This window comes from Sarcophilus harrisii, chromosome 4 (assembly GCF_902635505.1).
Source record: "Sarcophilus harrisii chromosome 4, mSarHar1.11, whole genome shotgun sequence".
NCBI lineage: Eukaryota > Metazoa > Chordata > Mammalia > Dasyuromorphia > Dasyuridae > Sarcophilus > Sarcophilus harrisii.
Window position 1 is genome coordinate 409116186 of NC_045429.1, and position 19607 is coordinate 409135792.

At 34.4% G+C, this 19607-nt stretch overlaps 1 protein-coding gene across 7 annotated transcripts in view; it reads left to right on the top strand.

Moving 5' to 3' along the window:
- The window catches only part of NTNG1 (netrin G1), a 432645-nt gene that overhangs the window by 334305 nt on the left and 78733 nt on the right, over positions 1 to 19607 (top strand). For all 7 annotated transcript variants that reach the window (XM_031967180.1, XM_031967178.1, XM_031967181.1 and 4 more), the window contains exon 5: positions 8878 to 8904. In XM_031967180.1, the coding sequence (XP_031823040.1) occupies positions 8878 to 8904 (27 nt within the window). The remainder of the gene's footprint in view (positions 1 to 8877; positions 8905 to 19607) is intronic.

The following is a 19607-nucleotide window of genomic DNA, read 5'->3' on the forward strand; positions in this document are numbered from 1 at the left end:
AAAAACAAAAAACAAAACCATGGGCTGTTTCAAGAGCTGATGGGTTTCCAAACTTCCCCCTCCCTCAGAGGTGGGATGATCACTTGTTAGGGATATTGAAATAGGGACTCCTTTTATATGTGGGCTAGACTAAATGGCCTCTTCTAACTTTGTAATTCTGTGATTCTGTCCAGTTGGATTCACTGCTTAATTTTTCTTGGCCAAAATATAGAGGCTTAAGAGGCCTCTAAGGCTTCTTCAAACTGAAACTATGGCCTTAAATTTCATTCAGATTATTTTGCATGTTATATTTCTAAGCATATATATCCACCCAACACATATGCGGAAAGCTGAGGCCCAGTTCCTAGTTCCAAAGCTTTAATATAGATTAATATAGTACAAGAGATAAAGGGATACAGGGAGAATATCTTGTATTTATATAGCACTTTTACAGTAATGAAAACCTTTTGTCATACATTATCCCATTAGATACCTTTAACTGCTCTGTTAGGGAGGCAGGATAAGCAATTAGGCCCTCACTTGTATTCGACAATTCTTTTCTTTATCTCTGAATGACTCCCTATCACATTCTCCACAGCAGCTATTCAACCTCTCTCCTCAAGCTCCAAATTATTTCTTGACTCTCTTTTCTCTGAGTTGATGTCTCTGCCTACTATCTTGAGAAAATTGAAACTAAGCATTGTGAAACTCCCTCTTTTCCTATTCTCAAAACATTACAATCTGTGTATGTCTTCAACTGTCTTCTCTTTTGCAATGGGATAAGAGGTAGCTTTCTTCTTTTGTCTTGTTAAGACTTCCATTTATGCTCTTTATCTCCATTTGGAATTTTCTCCATTTATCATTCTACCTCTTTCTCTCGTTTTTCTCCTCCCATCTGCTCACTCCTTTCCTGATCTCTAATATATGAGAATGTCTTATTTTCCTCCCCCAACTCACCATCTAGTTCTCAATGTATAACTCTTCTACTTGTCCTTGCTATACTTTTAAGAAGAGAAGGAAGGCTACATTTACTACCTTTATTTCATCACCACCTATTCACTCCTGGAATCATGACGATCTGTAGTTTGACCTCATCATTTGACTGAAATTGTTTTCTCCAGTATCTCCTTTTTACTTCCTGAGTCAATGACTTTATTCTATTCCTTATCCAGGGTCCTTATCCTTACCCTTTTTTCCTTGATTCTTCATTCTTCCCTTGACTATTATGATGCTATTCTTTCCCCCCTTTGTTATAGCAAGTTTATTTATTTTTAATACACATTACTTTTTGAATAATGTTGGGAGACAAAAATCAGAGCAAAAGGGAAAAGCCATGAGGGAGGAAAAAAAAAAAAAAAAGAAAAAAGAAGTGAACATAGCATGTATTGATTTACATTCAGTCTCCTTAGACCTTTTTCTGGATACAGATGGCATTTTCTGTCCAAAGTATATTGGGATTGCTTTGGATCACTAAACCACTAAGAACCAAGCTTTTCATAGTTGATCATCATACATTCTTGCTGTTGTTGTATACAACGTATTCCTGATTCTGCTTGTTTTGCTCAGCATCAGTTCATGTAAACCTTTTCAGGCATTTCTATAATCAGCTTGTTCATCATTTTTTATAGCACAATAATTTATGGCTCTATTCTTTTCTGATTCTTCCCCTACTGGGGGAAGTCACCTTCCTTAGAACAAATTATTCTCATTTGCTCATTCTGCTGATATCAAAGATGCCAATCATACACTGCTTCCTGGGCCATCATCAGTTATCTTGACAGTTTATCTTGACTACTGAAATTTTTTGACTCTGAAAAGTTAAGCTTATACTTTTGTGCAACTTTGCCTCACTTAAATCCAATTCGCCCATGAGATAAATTATCACCTGAAATATCATTGGTCATTTTAGAAAATTAAGGACAAACTACAATCTCATTGCTGCTCAGTTTCTTTTTCTGATTGACTACTCTTCTGCTCTGTGAGTTTAAGTATTCCTGAAAGCCCTATTCTTAACCCTTTTCTCTTTATTTCTTTTCTCCCTAGTACTTTTTTTTTGGTAAAAGACTCCCAAATTTTGAGCAGATCATTCTAAAACTGCATAACCCTAGTTGTTATCTAGTTCAACCTTTACACATTAGAAATCAGGAAAATAAGTCCATTAAAATTAAGTTGCTTTCCCCAAGATCAAACAGTTTATAAACATATCCACAATTTCTCCTGAGTTACAGTTCTGTATCTCTCTTCCATATTCGATGGACCAATTGTCTAAATTGTCAATTTTATTTCTGTTTTTGCCTTGTTAAAAACTATGTTACCTATCACATCATTTAACATCTATTTGCCTCAGTTTCCTCAACATTTTTCTGTTGTAAAAATCAAATGAGGTAATATTTGTAAAGTACTCAGAATGTTATCTGGCACATAATAGGTGCTATATAGATGCTACTAATAATCATTATTTTAAATATTTGTAATAGATGAAATTATTATCACCCCATTTTTAATCATAATTTCCTACATTCTGTTGCCCAGCTCATGGTATTAAGATTTTAAGTATGAATAACTAAGATATTAAGATGTTAAGTAAGACCAGTTCTAATTCTGATATCCCTACTCTCCCTAGACAACGATTCGTAAATTCATCCCACTGTACTCCAGGTTTGTGATGAGACAGTTCAGTATGATGTGTACCACCCGAGAGTAATATGATCTCCCATTTTTTCCAGTTCTGTTGATAAAGATGTCATGTGAGACAGAGCTAAAAGCTATACTAGTCAAATTATATTATATGCACTTCTTGTCCCTTACTCCTAAGTCCATGAATGAAGGGGGTTAGCTTTTAGAAGGAGCACTGTGTAGTGACTAGTATATTGGATTTGAAAAAAGAAAAAACTCATTCCAATGCCACTTCAGATTCTTACTGGCTGCATCAGCTTGGACAAGTCTATTAACTTCTCTTGCCCTCAATTTCTTACCTAAATATGTGATATCTCTAAAAATATGATCCTATCAATCAAACTATAATGCTCTTCACAATATTTATTATTATCCAGACCAGATGCTTGAAAATCTGATAACTTATTCATTGATTTTCTCCAATGTTTAATTTCCCCACTATACATGTTGAAATATTTTTATTATCTTAAATTTTCTTTCTTAAATGTATAAATTAGTATTGTTATTTAGCATTATTATTGTTGTTATTATTGTTGTTCTTTATTGTGTCTCCAGCTATTTCACAATATGTATCTATCACAATATCTACAATATATATCTATTCTGGAAAATGGAAAGATGAATCTCTTATACTCCTTTTTTTTGGATTTGCCCTCTTCACCTCTGTAATCTTTAGGATATAATACTCCCAAATCTAACTTTGTGATATTTCAGTCTCATAGATGACTCTTGTCATTGAATCTTCAGCAATTCAATTCTCAGGAATATTCTATTTTCACTCAGAAGAAAGCTAACTATGACTTGGACCACAGAATGAGCAGTGAAAGAGCTTTAAAAAGATTTCCTTCATATTGCAAATCTGCTGGATTTTATGATAACAATAATGATCACCACCACCACAACAACACAATAATAATTCATAGTTCTATGGTGCTATGAGTTGGGAAATATTTTCCTCAAAACAATCCTAGAAGTAAAGTAGCACCGTTATTCCTATTTTATAGATAAAGAAACTGAGTGTGAAAGAATAGATTTGGCCCCAGTCACACAGAGATTAAGTAGAATGTGAACAATGACCTGACTCCAAGTCCTGTGAGCTTCCCATTAGACCACACTCCTTGATAAATGCTTCCGCTGTGCTCACTAACTCTGAAAGACCTTTTTAAAGATCTAGGTTCCCTGTGGTCACCATTTAACTACCAGGATAGTAATAAAGACCAATCCAGCTATATGACTGTGTATCTAATTATTGCAAGAGGGATCATTTTGTTTCCCAAATTAAAACATGGAAAGCTTTTCTCTTTTGCTCTTCTCCAGATGGAAAGCTGCTAAAACATTCACTGATTCACAGAGGGAGTTGTGATGGGTAACAGAATGACGTTCCTTCTGTAAGAGCAGTGTTTATTTGGAGGCTACAATCATATTGACTTCATTAAGACTGAATATGTCCATTGCTGCCATTTTTTTGCTGGTACAGTTTGTAGGATGCAATAACATGGCTGGTCATAAGCCATCATTAGTCCATTTCCAGTGCTTTAGCTATAACAATGTATTAAAATTTATTTCTTTAATTTTTTTTTTGAAAAACAAAACCAAACTGGAATTTCATGCTTCTATTAACTACATAGTTTTTTTTTCTTCTTTTAGTGGACAAAATATTTGAAAGGGGTAGCTAGATGGTGCAGTGGATAGAGCACCTAGACCCAAATTCCTGGGATCAAGAAGACCCGAGTTCAAATCTGTGTTCAGATACTTACTTGCCTGTGTGACCCTGAGCAAGTCATTTAATCCTATTTGCCTCAGTTTTCTCATCTATAAAATGATCTAGAGAAGGACATGGGAAACTACTCCATCTTTGCTAGGAAAATCCCAAATGGGGTAACTTAGATTCTGAAACAGTCACACAACAAGAACAACAACAACAAAAGCTGAAAGTTCACTTGAGCTGATCAAAGTGTACAAATGTCACAAACTGATGTGACATTTCTATGCACCAGGTCTGCACTAGAGCTTTGCAGGATTTGAAAGTCAGCCTTTGATCCAAAGCTGTGGGCACTCATATTTTAGTTTTTCTATGAGGACACCTAGAATAGCAAATGGTATACCACATTGCATCATAAAGAGTTGAGACTTGGATAAGACACTTTGGTCAGTTAGTTAATATTTATTAGGTGCCTCCTGTGTGCCCAGGACTGTGCTAAGAGATAAGGATACAAAAAAGAGTCAAAAGACCCTTCTTACCCACAAGGGGCCTGCAATCTAATAGCATCTCTGAGCCTCAGTCTACTCATTTATTTGAAGATAGAACTAAACTAGATGATCTTAACCAGAATTTTTAACTCTACCATTCTTGTATCCTCCCATTTGGGGAGCACTGTACTGAATTATCTCAAGCACATTCAGGGAAGATAGCCATATCTCTGAAGGCCATGGACCCAATATAGACAGCCAGTACCCCAATCTATCTCTGATTGAGAATTAATTATTGCAATCAATTGTGATGGTCAGTCCCCTCATGAGGTTCTTTCAATTATACATTGTGGTTAAAATTCACTGTGGTCACCCCCACCCAAATGCCTAACATCAATCTTTACAATATTTTTGAACCTCTTCTGATCTACATTCTTGTTGATTAGAGACAGCTATTGGAGTGGGGGTAGATTTCAGTTCATCCATTAACTGGTGACAAGTCCAGAACAAGTCTAGCATTTGTAAAGGGAACCAGTATAGTGTAACTAGCACATGATTTATTAGGCATTCCAGAGAAGTTTGGGCTTGTTAAATATTTGAAAGCTATTTCCTGCCTGAGGGATTCTTTTTACAGTCTACTATTCAGTGGGGCTATTGGGTTCTTACCAGATATATCATATATTTTCATATAACCAAAATAGGGATCTTTAAAAATAACTTTTGGGGGGAATTTTATGAAGATTTGTACTAACATGAACAATTTAAATCCTGATTTCTTCTGACTGATTCTCAGTTTATAATGGTAGAATCTGAAATGACTCCCACATAGCACCACAAAGAAATACATTGTGGTATCATGGAAATAACACTGGGCAAAGAGCAGATGTGGATTTGTTCCTGCTTGTAGATTTGCATAGACCATGGGCTGAGTATATCAAGGTAAGCCAGCCCAACTTATCTAAACTTAATGTATGTCTGTGGTTCTGATTCAGGCACCACTTATATCAGCTTAGATATAATCCTGGGTCTCAGTTTTCTCCCTATAAATAGAAATTATTGGACTACTGTTTTCTCAGATCCTTTCTCGAGTCCAAGATTCTGTAATTAAAGCTCAAGTCAGAAGACATAGTCCTTAGCAGCCAATTATTAGTAATAATTGAATATATTTTTACCCTGCATGGGTAAGGTCTGCAAGGATAGAATGATCAGCATTTGTTATCTGCACTGGTAACCATTCTGAAATGAAACCCCTGAGCATCTTCATAAAGGATTCCACTGCAGTACTTGCTATAGCAAAGACTCTCATAGTTTTGCACTATAATGGATCTGACAAAGTACCTTGAGAACTTTGTCTTCCATTATGCATAGTCCTCTAACTCCATAGAAGTTGGAGACACATGAAAAGTTTATTTCTGCCACCGTAACACCATTTCCCTTTGAAGGATTGCAAAAGGCTTGCTGTTCTTTGCAGCAAAGCAGGATTTTCAATCATTGGGAAATTTGGAGCTTTAGCCATTGATGCTGGAGTTATGATGCTGCAATCATACCTCACCAGGGGATTTGCAAAGGGGGGAAAAAGACCCAATACGAGGTCACACTGTCATGCTGCTGCAGAGATATTCTACCAAGGCATCAGCTGGAGACTTTAGCAGCCTGGCATAGAAATCTATACAAGTCTAAATTTAGTTTATATACTGGAGTTCAAATCTGCAACCTGGAGATTTTAGATGATAGGGAAAGGATCTTTTTTTTTCTAACCCAAACTTAACTTCATTTAAATAATGGTCAGCAATTAATCCAAGGCTTAATTAGGACATAAGTAATGGTATGTATGCCAGGTATCTGAAATTAAACTTCTATTCCCCAAAGCTTGTATGCATTGGCATTGAGTTGAAGGGACATTCAAAATGAGTAGAATCATGTCTCTTAGTTTGAAAGGAAAAAAAAAATCAGAAGTCTAGCTAAAATAAAAGGGCTAATTTTTCAGAAATAGTTGTTAGTTTTAGATATTATTTGATATCTAACAGTTAAATTCCACTGCCTTATATTCTGTCCAAGTTTCCCAAAAGTATAATGGGCTGCTTTGGAAGGTTCTTGGTTTCCCCTCACTGCATGTCTTCAAAGACTGGATACCTACTGACTATAGACATTGTAGAGTTCATGGACAAATATGGGTTGGATTAAGGGACTTTTAATTATTCTCTTTCTCTAAAATTCCATGATCCCAATCCAAAGAAAAATAGATCTATACATTGCATAATGTAAATATCTTAGTCAAAGCAAATGCTTACTTTTAAAAGAAATATTTAGAGAACCTGGAAATAGGGACTGGAGGGCCAGTCTTATAGGCAGGTCCACATTCTTATTAAATTCTCAGTGGACCAGGCAACTCTCTAAGATTGTAATTTACAAACCAGTTGCCATCTTATATCAGTGCAGGACATTTCTAAACAAGACATTTCAATATCAATAATATATAGGTCAGACCAAATATATGAAAGCATCATAAGTTAAGCACTGAAAAGCATTGTAGAGGCCAATAAGCCTTCATGAAGTACCCTTCATGAAGTATACATAAAGCTATCTATCTATACATACATCTATCTATCTATCTAGTCTTATCTCTTCCCATATACATTAAATGCATATTATTGATTTGCATTTATGTGTATGTATACACAATATACTTACGAGTATATATACCCCTATGTAAATATTATGGGTTATATACAAACCTACAGATATACACAGATGTGTAGACATGCATAAACACATGATATGTACAGACATATATGTGTGTGTTTATATTTAGATTTGGGTGCTCAGCCACACACATACTCATACTTTTTGGGAAATAGGTTTGAAAACGACTTGTAAATCAGATAGAAGTCCAGTAAAAATCCCACATAATATCCATCTCTGATCAGCATCTGAAACACTGAAGAGAGAGAAAAGTACCAAGCATTTTTATAATACATACTTTGTGCCAAGAGCTTTTTATAAATATCATCTTATTTGATCTCTGCAACAATCTTGCAAAAAAGGTACTATCATTATCCCAATTTTACAGCAAGGAAACTGAGATAAAAAGAAATTAAGTGATTTGCTCTGACTTTCCTAAGCAGTAAAAATTTGGAGCTCAATTTGAATCCTGATCTTCCTGACTTCAGGTCCAGTGCTCTATCTACAATGCCACAAGCTGTCAAAACCAATGAGGATGATACAAGTTACCAATCATTGCGCGGTATAGTTTGCTGAACTAGTACATTATCTCATCAGGAGTTTTGCTCAGCATAAAGATTAGATTTGGTCCAAATCTGATCCCAAGTCCAATCACACTCTGAAGTGGTTCCACCTCTGTAATACAACTTAAGAATTGAAGTAAGAGCTGGAAAAAATCAATGAAGTGGATGATCAATATGAGCAACCTAATGCATTCTTGTATTCTTCTGCTCAATTAAATTTCTATTACATAGCTTAATCCATGTAACTGACAAGTAAAAGTGAAATAAGAATGGTAGTTTGTGTAGTTAATCAAATAAAACCCTAAATGATTTTCAACAGCTGACTCATGGAATTTATAATACATTTTTTTTAAAAAAATCTATAACTTGGGTTAAAATATTTGGGTAGGTACCCCACCAATTTACATACATGGTTTATGTCTTTTATCCAGCTAATAAATCTGTTCTACTGATCTAATGGGCTTTTTAGTATTAATACACAAGTCCCAAAGGCACTTGGATGCCCATTTCATTTCTGGGAAGAACAACTTGATGCTGAATTCTGGCTCTTAGCTTCCACTCCCTCAAAAGCACACAAGTACTTTAAAAATGAAATAAAGGCTTTGCATAGTTCTACTTCCAATTTCTGTGGGAGGGGTTTTGGGGCAGGGGAGGATTGTTTTTAGGATGTGATAAGGAAATGGGAATAAGGAAAATGTTCTTGATATAATGTTAATGATTTTTAGTCCTATGTTAATATATGGCTAATGGGTTTTTTTGTTGCTGTTGTTTTCTTCTTTCTCCCCAGGTATCCCCAGTATTTCCAGTATTGGTAGTAAGTAAAAAACATGAAACAAGTCTAGAATAGCTTTGCTTTATTGTTTAACTCCTCAGGTCTATTTTCCCAGAATCCATTTCTGATTTTAGGATATTATCTTCTTGAAATAATCATAGTTGTTATTTTTTGTTTTTTGTTTTTTCAGTTAAACTTTGTTGAGAGTCCTTATGACAGTCCAAGTGAAATAATTCAATTCAAATAAATCCAATTCAAAGGCATTCTGTTTGACAGTGGGAAAAGGAAGGGGGAATAAAATTGAATAAGTTTTACTCATTGCCCTCACTGGGTATAATATCTAAATAGATAGAGGAGATCAGTATAAGATATTTACATATATAATAAAAATAGTTTTGTGAATTTAAGGACATAATCTTAAAAATGATTTTTCATAATCAACAAAAGACCAAAACTAAAAAAAATTAGCTCTGTCAGGGGTTATTTTGATGAACTAAATTGTCCTCCTTACTTATTGCAAGCCAATAGATATAAGTTTAGCTGTTTTCATAATATTTTAAAGGTAACAATAAAAACAAGTTTTATTGCTCTCATTTTTAAAGTCTGAATTATATAGATAGCTGGCTACCAGTGAAAAACTGAAACTTATTAGACAAATAAGAAAATGTTATGAAACAAAGGACTTTATGCATTTTGTAAAGGTAGGCTTTTTTTTTTTTTTTTGAGATTTAAAGAGGCCTAAAAGAAAAAAAGAACAGATTAGTGTCTAATATTCTTTTGAATGCCTAAAGGCAGAAAAGCAAAAACAAAAACAAAACCAAGCAAATAAAACATAATGATGTATATGTCTGGTTTATAAAGCCACAATGATCCTGATAAAATTCACTGTCTTAGTTAGTACTGGTGAAAGGGAATGATTTGAATATAATTTTTTCCCTTTTTTAAAATTAAATGAAGTAGTTAGCCAAAATTTAAATTCTTTCAGAAGGCAAAGTGCTAGAAATCCTTTTGGAAGCCTTACACAGGTGTAAGATTGAGAGGAAAAATTTTCCTTCCCATTTCTAGCCCCCAATCCTTCTCCCAACTGGATTGCAAAAAAAAAAAAAAAAAAAAAAAAGCATTTTTTCTGCTTCAGTTTCAGAGCATGTATTGTTGGACTTCATGGACCTCGCACGAGATACTCAGGCTATTCAATTCCTTTACATCTAAAGAGATGGATACAGGCCAATTCCCAAAGAGCAGAGTTTATTAAGGGAATATCTAGCTGGTTTTCAAAGCAGTGTCTTTTGTATTTTATAGATATCACATTGTCTAGCTTGCTGATGTCTACAATCCTTATATAAGAGTTGAATATCTGATCAGAAATAAAGCACCTAGAATGCTAAGATAACACAGGATAATTGAACTAAAGATTTCAACCCATTGCCTTGACTTCATTTTGGTTTTTATCACCACTCTGGGTTGGGCAAAGAAGATCAACATGTAAACAGTGGCAGGTGAAGATTTGTTATATCCAACATTCAGCTGAAAAGCAACACTCCAATAATTTGGATTAGTTGCTTTAATTTTAGATGAATAGTCAGGTCTCTCCATTTATAAATCTGTCCAGTGTACATAAGCTTGTAAATAGTCCTGGGTCCGTATTTGTTAAGGATTAGACACCATGTTAAATGTCATCAAAACTGGCCTACTTGTAAATCGGAGTAGTGTTTCACATCCATTTAGATACCAGCCTAATGCCACGGCATCTCCCTCCACAACCTTAAGTGGCACAACATCAAGGCTACAGACTTGCAAATGGAAGCCTTTGGTTTTAATAGCCTAATTTTTCTGCTTTCCTGTCTCCCTCGGCATTTGCCTAACTGCAAATGCACACCTCTGTGCTGCTTTCAGACCTTAACAATTGCATTTATACATGCCTTTTATGGGAAAAGAGAACCAGCAAAGGAACGCTTTTGAAACTATTACAGGGACTTGTAATCAGCTTGTCAAAAGTTTCAGAAATGGAGAGATGGAAAAGTAGCTCTTGGGAGGTAGACTGTTGTTTCTTTCTGTTTGGTGTCAGTTATGTGTTGCATGGGCTCTCTGATTGTACTGCTCGCTTTACACTCCATAAAGCTGTTTCCACCACATTCACCATCTCTGAGCATCAGCAGATGTTGGCCTTTTGATAAACACTTAAATGGGAAATCTGAATTTTTTTTTAACTTTTTCTTTTTTTTCCCTTTTTTTTTTTTTTTTAACCAATGGTGACCTGAAAGGATGGTTTGTTGTGACTTTGGAAAGCTTATGAACCTTTATTATCAAGAATTTAGAAAAATTGAATTCCTGACAATTAAAGCCTTCTACTCAGTTTATTCCCAGTCTTCAGTTCAATCCCAGCTCACTTCCTTATAGTGTAAGGGACATTTCCAGAATCTCCCAACTTTTTTTCCCTCTGAGCAAAATATGAGAATTTCCTTGTGTGTGATAAGACCAAAACCCACACCCTTGGCACATTTTAAGCAACCTGGCTACAACTATCCAATTCACTAATCCAAGCATCCTACAAAGAATAAATTCTTTGAAGCTGCTTTAGTGACTCCTATACATTTCTTCCTCTTCAGGGGAATAAATGCTTCTCCTTGTATTGGGTTAGAGAGAAGGGCAAGGAAGATAGAACTTTCTTTCCTCTTCAAAGTTCAGGAATTTGTTTTCAGATAATGAATTATCATCCTAGAAAGAACAAGGATGTAGTTTCTAGGGGATGAATCAGAGAAAGAGGCTGGTTTTTATCTAGGTTTGAGTATTTTCCAGGGCTCTCCCCTTTAGCCTGAAGAGGGAATCAATAAACAGAATTTCACCAACGTACAAAGAAGATGCCATCACAAGAGATGTAGAACCTATGAGTATGTGGTGATCAAAGAATATCCTCAAGGAAATAAATAATATCTACATTTATTGGGGTATATCTTGTAAGTATATATGTGTGTGCATGTATATACAATGTTTATGTAGATGTACACTTTATATACGTGCAAAAATGATTTTATATCTTTTGTGATTATAATATACATCTGGGATTTTAAAATGTAATTGAAGATCAAATGCAAAATAGTCATCCTTTCTGATCATCTGAACAAAAATGTAACAATTTTCCCATTAAGGTCATTTGTACCTGCTGTTGTCTATCAATTAATTAGGTTGCAGGGTTTACAATCATCCCAAGAGTGCTTGATTCTAATGCTGAACTTTTCAGCATGTATTGGCCACATGGCTGAAAGATTACTGGTGATATTGTCAGAATTAATGAATCCCCAAATAATTCCACAATTCTCTGAGCTTTATGATCTGTGTTTTTTCTTCACTCAGTATAATGACCATTCAATTAAGTTTGATTTATATCATGCTTGTTGAGCACTTGTAAACAGCAAAGTCCTATCAAAACATTTATTTGTTGTAACTGATGATCTAATTAATAGTTTGTATTGGTTTTCTAGTGTTAAAGTTAATCACTGCCTTATAACCCATATTATCTGATCTTTAGTCCTGTAAGCATAATTTCACTAATTATGCTAAACAGTATGTTATAAAGTATATAATTAGACTTGGGAAGGATTGGCCTGATGTGCAAATAGCTTTGTGTGGGTGATTATCACCTCTGAAACCTGCTGGTGGCAGATGAGTCAGAGTTTAGAGATTGCATCTTAAACTTCAGTAGATGGTCTATCAAAAAAAAAAATCAACTCTTTTTTTCAAAATAAAAATTGGCCATTTTAAATAAATAGAATTCATTCTTTGAATAGCAAACCAAACAGGACATAAATGAAGCACTTTGGACAAAGGTGGCAGTGCATTATTTTCTTAAATTATTTTGAAATAGAAAAAGACCAACATGATGTTATTTATCCTCAGCGAATAAAAAATAATGATGATGGTGGCCAGGGGATGATTTTTTTCCTGAATCTCCCAACCCCCAGGCTTGCCAACTTCCTATGTTGTTTGTAGCAGTAATTCACCCATGGTATATATATCTCTTTTCTTGAGTTTTTTTTTTTTCTTGAAACTAGCATTACCTTCATCATAAAATTAGCAAAACATCTAAATGATTTAAATGCCACTGATATTAAATAAAAGAAATCGAACAAGTATTCATCAATCTGTCAGGAAAGCCCAGAGATGTTCTTTTATTTGCAAATATTTGATGTTAGCTCCAGACTTTGTAAATTTTGTCTTCCAAGCAGCCTCTAAATATTTTTCCTCTAACCTGGTTTCTCATATAAACTAGATCGTGAGTAAAATAACAAGGTTAATCATTTTACTGCCCAAGGGTTATTAGTAATCATGTTCATGTCATCCGGAGAGCTGTAAGGTTTGTTTTGTCTTCCATTGCCTTAATGCTTCTCAATCCTCCAAATAAAAGTTTAATTTGAATTGCCCTTTAACTAATTAGATTTTTTTATAATGTTAAAAAAAGGAAGAAATAAAATCATTGAGCTAGTACAGCTTGATGTCAGTCTGTGTTGTGTATGACATTCATTTTAAGCTCTGTTGGCCAAAGATCTAAAAAGGAGGCCGAAGTCCCAGGTGAGATTTCCTTGGAATCATGTCTTATCATGTGCTCAGTGACCACCATCACAGATCCATTTCACATTTGTGTAACTAACATTTCGCATTCAAAAAGCCTTTGTATTTTTCCTAAAATTGAATAAATGTTGGGTCTTAGCTTACACTGTGTCTCCCCAAATTTTCTACATGAGTTAAGAGGACAATATATGGTATGACTACAAAATGTTAAGCTTCAAAAATATTTCTAACAAAAAAAGAATTTTTATATGTCTGATATGCCAGTGATTGTCTTTGGGTCAAGAATCTTTCTTGCCAAATAACCTTTCAAAAATTAACACAGATGGTAAAGCAAAAATTTTAAGTGTGAGTCAATATCTGGGCATTAGTTAGCTTTCTCTACAAAGAAATAGAATGAAGTCTAAGTCCAATAACTCATTTAAAAGGTTTTCTTCCATGACCTCTGATAAGTCTTAGAGGATTCTAATACTTTAGGTTGTTGTTTTTGTTCAGTTATGACAGACTCTTTGTGAACCCATGAGCCATAATGACCATGGGGTTTTCTTGAAAAACACTCCAGAATGATTTGTCCTCTAGTGGATTAAGGCAAAAAGAGATTAAGTGACTCAAGGTAACATAATTAGTGAAGTTGAATTTGAGCTCAGAGCTTCCCAACTCTAGGTTCAGCACTCTATCCATTGAGCCATCTAGCTGAGCATATACTAAATTATGGAGCTGAATGTGGAGAACTGATTAAAAACAAACAAACCAAACAAACAAACAAACTACCACTTCAGTTCTACATCAAACCAGGGATGACATTCAGTATTCTCCTGGGGGGCGGGGTGGGGGAGGATGTTCCCATCTGGCCAAAACTTGGCTCCTTGGCACTTTTCTACTAGATGTAGCTGATACTGTAAGATACATTTTGATGACCCCAGACACCTCAAAAGAGAAGTTGAGGTAGAAGATATGCAGAGATATTTTAAGGTTCCCAAAAAGTTAAAGGAGAGATTCCCAAGATATAATATCTATGGATCAATCAAGCTGTACTTTGGGATGTGGGAGCAACTTTCAGCAATCTTTTCATTGACTGAATCCTAACAACCTCCCATATGTGGGTTACAAACTCCAAGGAATAATCCAAAAAAAATTTTTTATTGAGTAGCTTCTTTGTGTTTTGTCCATGTTACATATAATGGGGATTATGGAGAAGTATCAAATCAGTTCAGCACTACATAATTCCCATCTTCAAGGAGCTACACAATCTCAGAGAAGAAATACATAGAACTCATAATGATGCAGGTCAAAATAAAAAGTTGGACCCTTTGGGTTAAGGGTCCAAATGAGAGTTGGAATGAAATCTAGCCTCAGAAGCAGCAAAACTTGGGCATAAGTCTTTTCCCTAGGACATCCCAATGTGATACTGGGATAGTCACATAATATCACAAGGTCTTAGGAAATTCTCTAAATTGGAGAAAATTATCAATATTCATTGGTAAAGGGAAATTCCATATCATAAATCACCTATACCAATGAAACTACAGATCTGGAGTTGAAATATCAAAAAATTTAAGCAGCTGGCTTTATCAGAGGTCAAATACTGATGATGATAATTCACTACATGTGAATATTTGATGTTAACTTTCCTTGGAATCATGTCTTATCATGTGCTCAGTGACCACCATCACAGATCCATTTCACATTTGTGTAACTAACATTTCACATTCACAAAGCCTTTGTATTTTTCCTAAAATTGAATAAATGAAAACTTGGGCATAAGTCTTTTCCCTAGGACATTCACTACATGTGTATATATTTTTTTGGAATATTGATTAGTTATCAATTTTAAATACCTATTTTATGCCATTCTAAGGTATGCTTTCTCTACAAAGAATGGAATGAAGTCTGTGTATTAAGTGCTAGGTATTAAGAATACAGTTACATGAGGGTTACATGCCCTTCAAGGAACTTCCATTCTATCTCCATATCTATTATTTAATTTGGGCCTAAGATAAGTAGGTCATTTAATAGCATCATTTTAATTTTGAAAGATAAGCAAACTTAGGTGCAACTATATACAAATATAGCACCTTACTATGGATATATGTATTATTATGTAGCAGAATTGAAGTCCTATGATTTTACTCACAGTTTTTTACATATATCACAGGGAGTCTTCAATATGTAGTCACGACTAAGAAAAGTCCCTCTGGTGATAATAGGGGGAATGACACTAATGCAGATTCTTTCCTTGATACCTAGAGCTTCAAAAGAGAACTTCACACTGACTATTATTGTTGTCTAGGAAGAACCTAAGAGAATCTCCAAGGTCTCGAGGTTTCCCTCCAGTGAAGTTCAGCATGGTATGAATCCTTAGTGTTATTCCTAGTTGACCAGAAGATAGAGACCATTCAAAAGAATACTTGAGATGTGATAAGCTTACCTTTGCTTCATATTCTCCTTAATTTTCAGACAAGAAAAATGAAATCTTGAAACTTTTTTGATAATCTCTGCTACCTGTCATATCTCCTTAATGGAAGCCATTTCTCTGTCTTTTCAGTCAGAACTCTGACAATTCTAGATTCTATATGGTTATAATTAGTAAAGGCATTTGAGTTCATAACAAATGGAACACTATAGAAAAAAAATTGATTCAATTCCTGTGTGGCACAAAGTAGTGGAATGGTGCCCAATTGAACTATTGTCCTTCTGAATCCTCACGAAATGATACAAAAAGTCACCTGGGTAATGTCTACCAGACATTTTGCCTCTCTTTTTTTCTGAGAATCATAGATATTTGCTCTATTCTAGGGTATGACAATAGATAACTGAATTTCCTAAAGCAGGCTTAAATCTCTGAATCTTTCCTGATAAAAAGCCTTTCTCTTTTTACTTCAAGCTCATGTTTAGTCTGATTTTCCATGGATTCAGCACTAGGCAGTGAGTTTTTACAATTCTGAAATGGCTCTTTGCAACTTAAAGGGTAGAGAGCTTCTTTTTTTCTGCTAGGATGAAATCACTTTCATGTGAAAAGCATTAGACCAGGTGATTTTCTAATTCATGAAAATACATCTCAGCTCCCTCAGCCTAACTCGCAGACCCTTCAATAGTGCTTCTGAAGTGATCCTTTTTCAAGGTGAAAAAAATGGTAGAAAGGATTTCTTTTGGCAAGCTGTTGAAGCTATTGTGTCCAAGGCCCCTCAAAATTAGAAAATTTGCTAAATTGATACAGTACCTCATTGGATTCAAATGAATAAGTTTAAGTTTCCTCACAATACCATCAAACCATTGCCTAAGTATCTTAGTTAATGTGGTATATAGACTGGACTTTCCACTAAGGTAAAATTATTTGCCATTTCCTTCTTCAGCTCATTTGACAGCTGAGGAAACTGAGCCAGCTGGTTTAAGTGACTTGCCAGGAGTCATATAGCTATATGAGGATAGAGTTAAACTCTGGAAGATATAAAAGCACATATGTGAGTTGCCCTTGTGTGTATATATATATATATATATATACACACACAAGGGCAACACACTCTATATATATTTTATATATATATATATATATATATATATATATATATATATATATATATATACGCACACACACAAACATGTTCATACATGGAGTTGACCATGCATAACATTGGGAAATATGGAAATACTAGTAACAATATGTATAGCTAAAGATCACAACACAGTCATTGAATACATTTCTTGACCAACAAACTCAGTGACAGCTCTTCAGACATATTGTTCTGAAGATACTTTCTGTTATTGAATTTGAAGAAAAGCTTTGGACCAATCTCAAGTTCAAAAATAGCAACTTTTGGAATGTTATTTCATGAAACCCCTCCCCCCGCAAAGAAGAGATCTTTCTTTCCCCTACAGATATGTCATTCAGAAAATTTATAGAAAAGAAAGGACTGATAGCATTGGGTGTGACATTTCATGGTCCTCATCATTAATGCCTTACATTATTTTTATTCACAATATAGGATGAAGCAGTTGCTGTCATTTTCCCTTCAGATTAATTGATTTTTGAGCTTCAAACAAGGGAACCCTCAGAATGAAGGACAAGACAGAGAAATTTCGATGCTGTCAATGTACTCAAGTTTTCTAAGAACAGATGATTTCAAAAAAATATCAGTTCAGCTTGCTAGAGTCCTGCAGAAGCCAGAGGCTAACAAGAGGCTGCTTATATTATGGGAATCATCTTTTTCTAATTTGATATTTTGATGTATAATTTCAAAGAAATAAATCATATGTATATGTATATATGAACATATATAATTATATGTATAATATACACATATATATGTTATACACAAAGCAAATACTATTTAATAATGAAGTATCTCAGAATGCATTTATATTTTCTATATTTTGTTGCATGAGAACCTTTTACTCTATTCAGCTATTGTTTAGACTCATGTAATTTCAGCTAGAGGGACCTCAGAGATTATTTTGTTTGACACAACTCTTTTACATAAAAGAAATCTAAAGTTTAATAAGCCTTCTATTTGTCCACACTCATCCTTCTTAAGAATAGCAAGACTAGGACTAGAACTCAGGTTTCCTAATTCCCACTGCTTCAAATTTCTGCTGCTCCATACACAGAATACATATATACATCCATACATATATTTACACACATATATGCATGCATGTTGATGTATATGTGTATGTATTTGTGTATATATATATATATGTACACACATATATATTTATACATACATGCATGCGCATACACACACCACATACATTTGTTCATTTGTTTCAGTTGTGCCTAACTTCATGATCCAATTTGAAGTTTTCCTGGCAAAGATCCTGGAGTGGTTTGTCATTTCTTCTCCAATCATATGACAGTTGAGGAAACTGAGGCAAACAAGGTTCAGTGACTTGCCCCAGATCACGCAGCTAGTAAGTGTCAGAGGCAGGATTTGAACTCAGGAAGATGAGTCCCCCTGACTCCAGGTCCAAGACTCTATCTACTTGCCACCTATTTATATATGAACATATATATAAATATCTATATATGTGTATATATGAGTATATACATATACACACCTATACTTCCTTAGTGTACATATATATCATATAATGTGTATATACATAAACATACAATTTACATATACATGTATGAACATATATATACACACACGCAAACACATACAAGGATAGGTCATGTATGTGCATATACATCTTCCAGAATTTAAATTTGACCTCAGACACTAGCTATGTGATCCTTGGGAAGTCACTTAACCTACTGTCTCAATTTCCTCAGCTGTCAAATGAGTTGCAGAAGGAAATGGCGAATCACACCAGTATCTTGTTGAGAAAACCTCAGAAGGCATCACTAAGAGTTGGGCACAATTCAAACACTAAACAGCAATAAAAATATATGCTATGCACACAAATATAAAGGCTGATTTGATGTGTATAATGTATATATATATATAAAATATGCATATTTATGTTTGTCCATATTTATAGGATCAGGAATATGAACTCATTATATATGTTATATAATATTTTAATGTTAATATAACTTATTTTTGGAGGGAATGTCTGCATCATTAATAATTCATAGAATAATAAAATTATAGATTTAAAGAAATCATCTAATTCAATTGTTTTAGATGAGAAATGTGATATCCATAGATGTTAGCTGACTGATACAATATCACACAAGTTGGAAGCATCAGAGGCAGGATTTGAGACCAGTCTTTTAGCACCAAATCTAATGTTTGCTCCATTCACTATATTTCATTGGTATCAAGTTATTGCAAATTAGGTCATCCAAAAACTCCTTTTTTTGGCATGTGTATATGTGTGAGTGAGGGCTAGAGAGGAGGGAGAGAGACAGAAAGTCAGATAGACAAATAGACAGAGACAGAGATGAAGCACACACTCTCAATTATGTCCCCTTTGAATAATATAAGGATTTCTTGTATCCACTGGGGTAATAGAGATGAGAAATAAATTATCTACCTCCAAGGCCAAAACCCATTATAACAAAACTCCAAAGATCTACTAAATATTTTTATTTTCTTGATAGTTTACCTCATCATATTGATAGTGGATCACCACCTAATATTTTTTGGAATCGTTTGATTATAAAAAGATTTATCATCATAATTGGATTTCTTGTAATCAGATTTAACCTTGATTTTCTGAAGCATTAATTAAGAAAG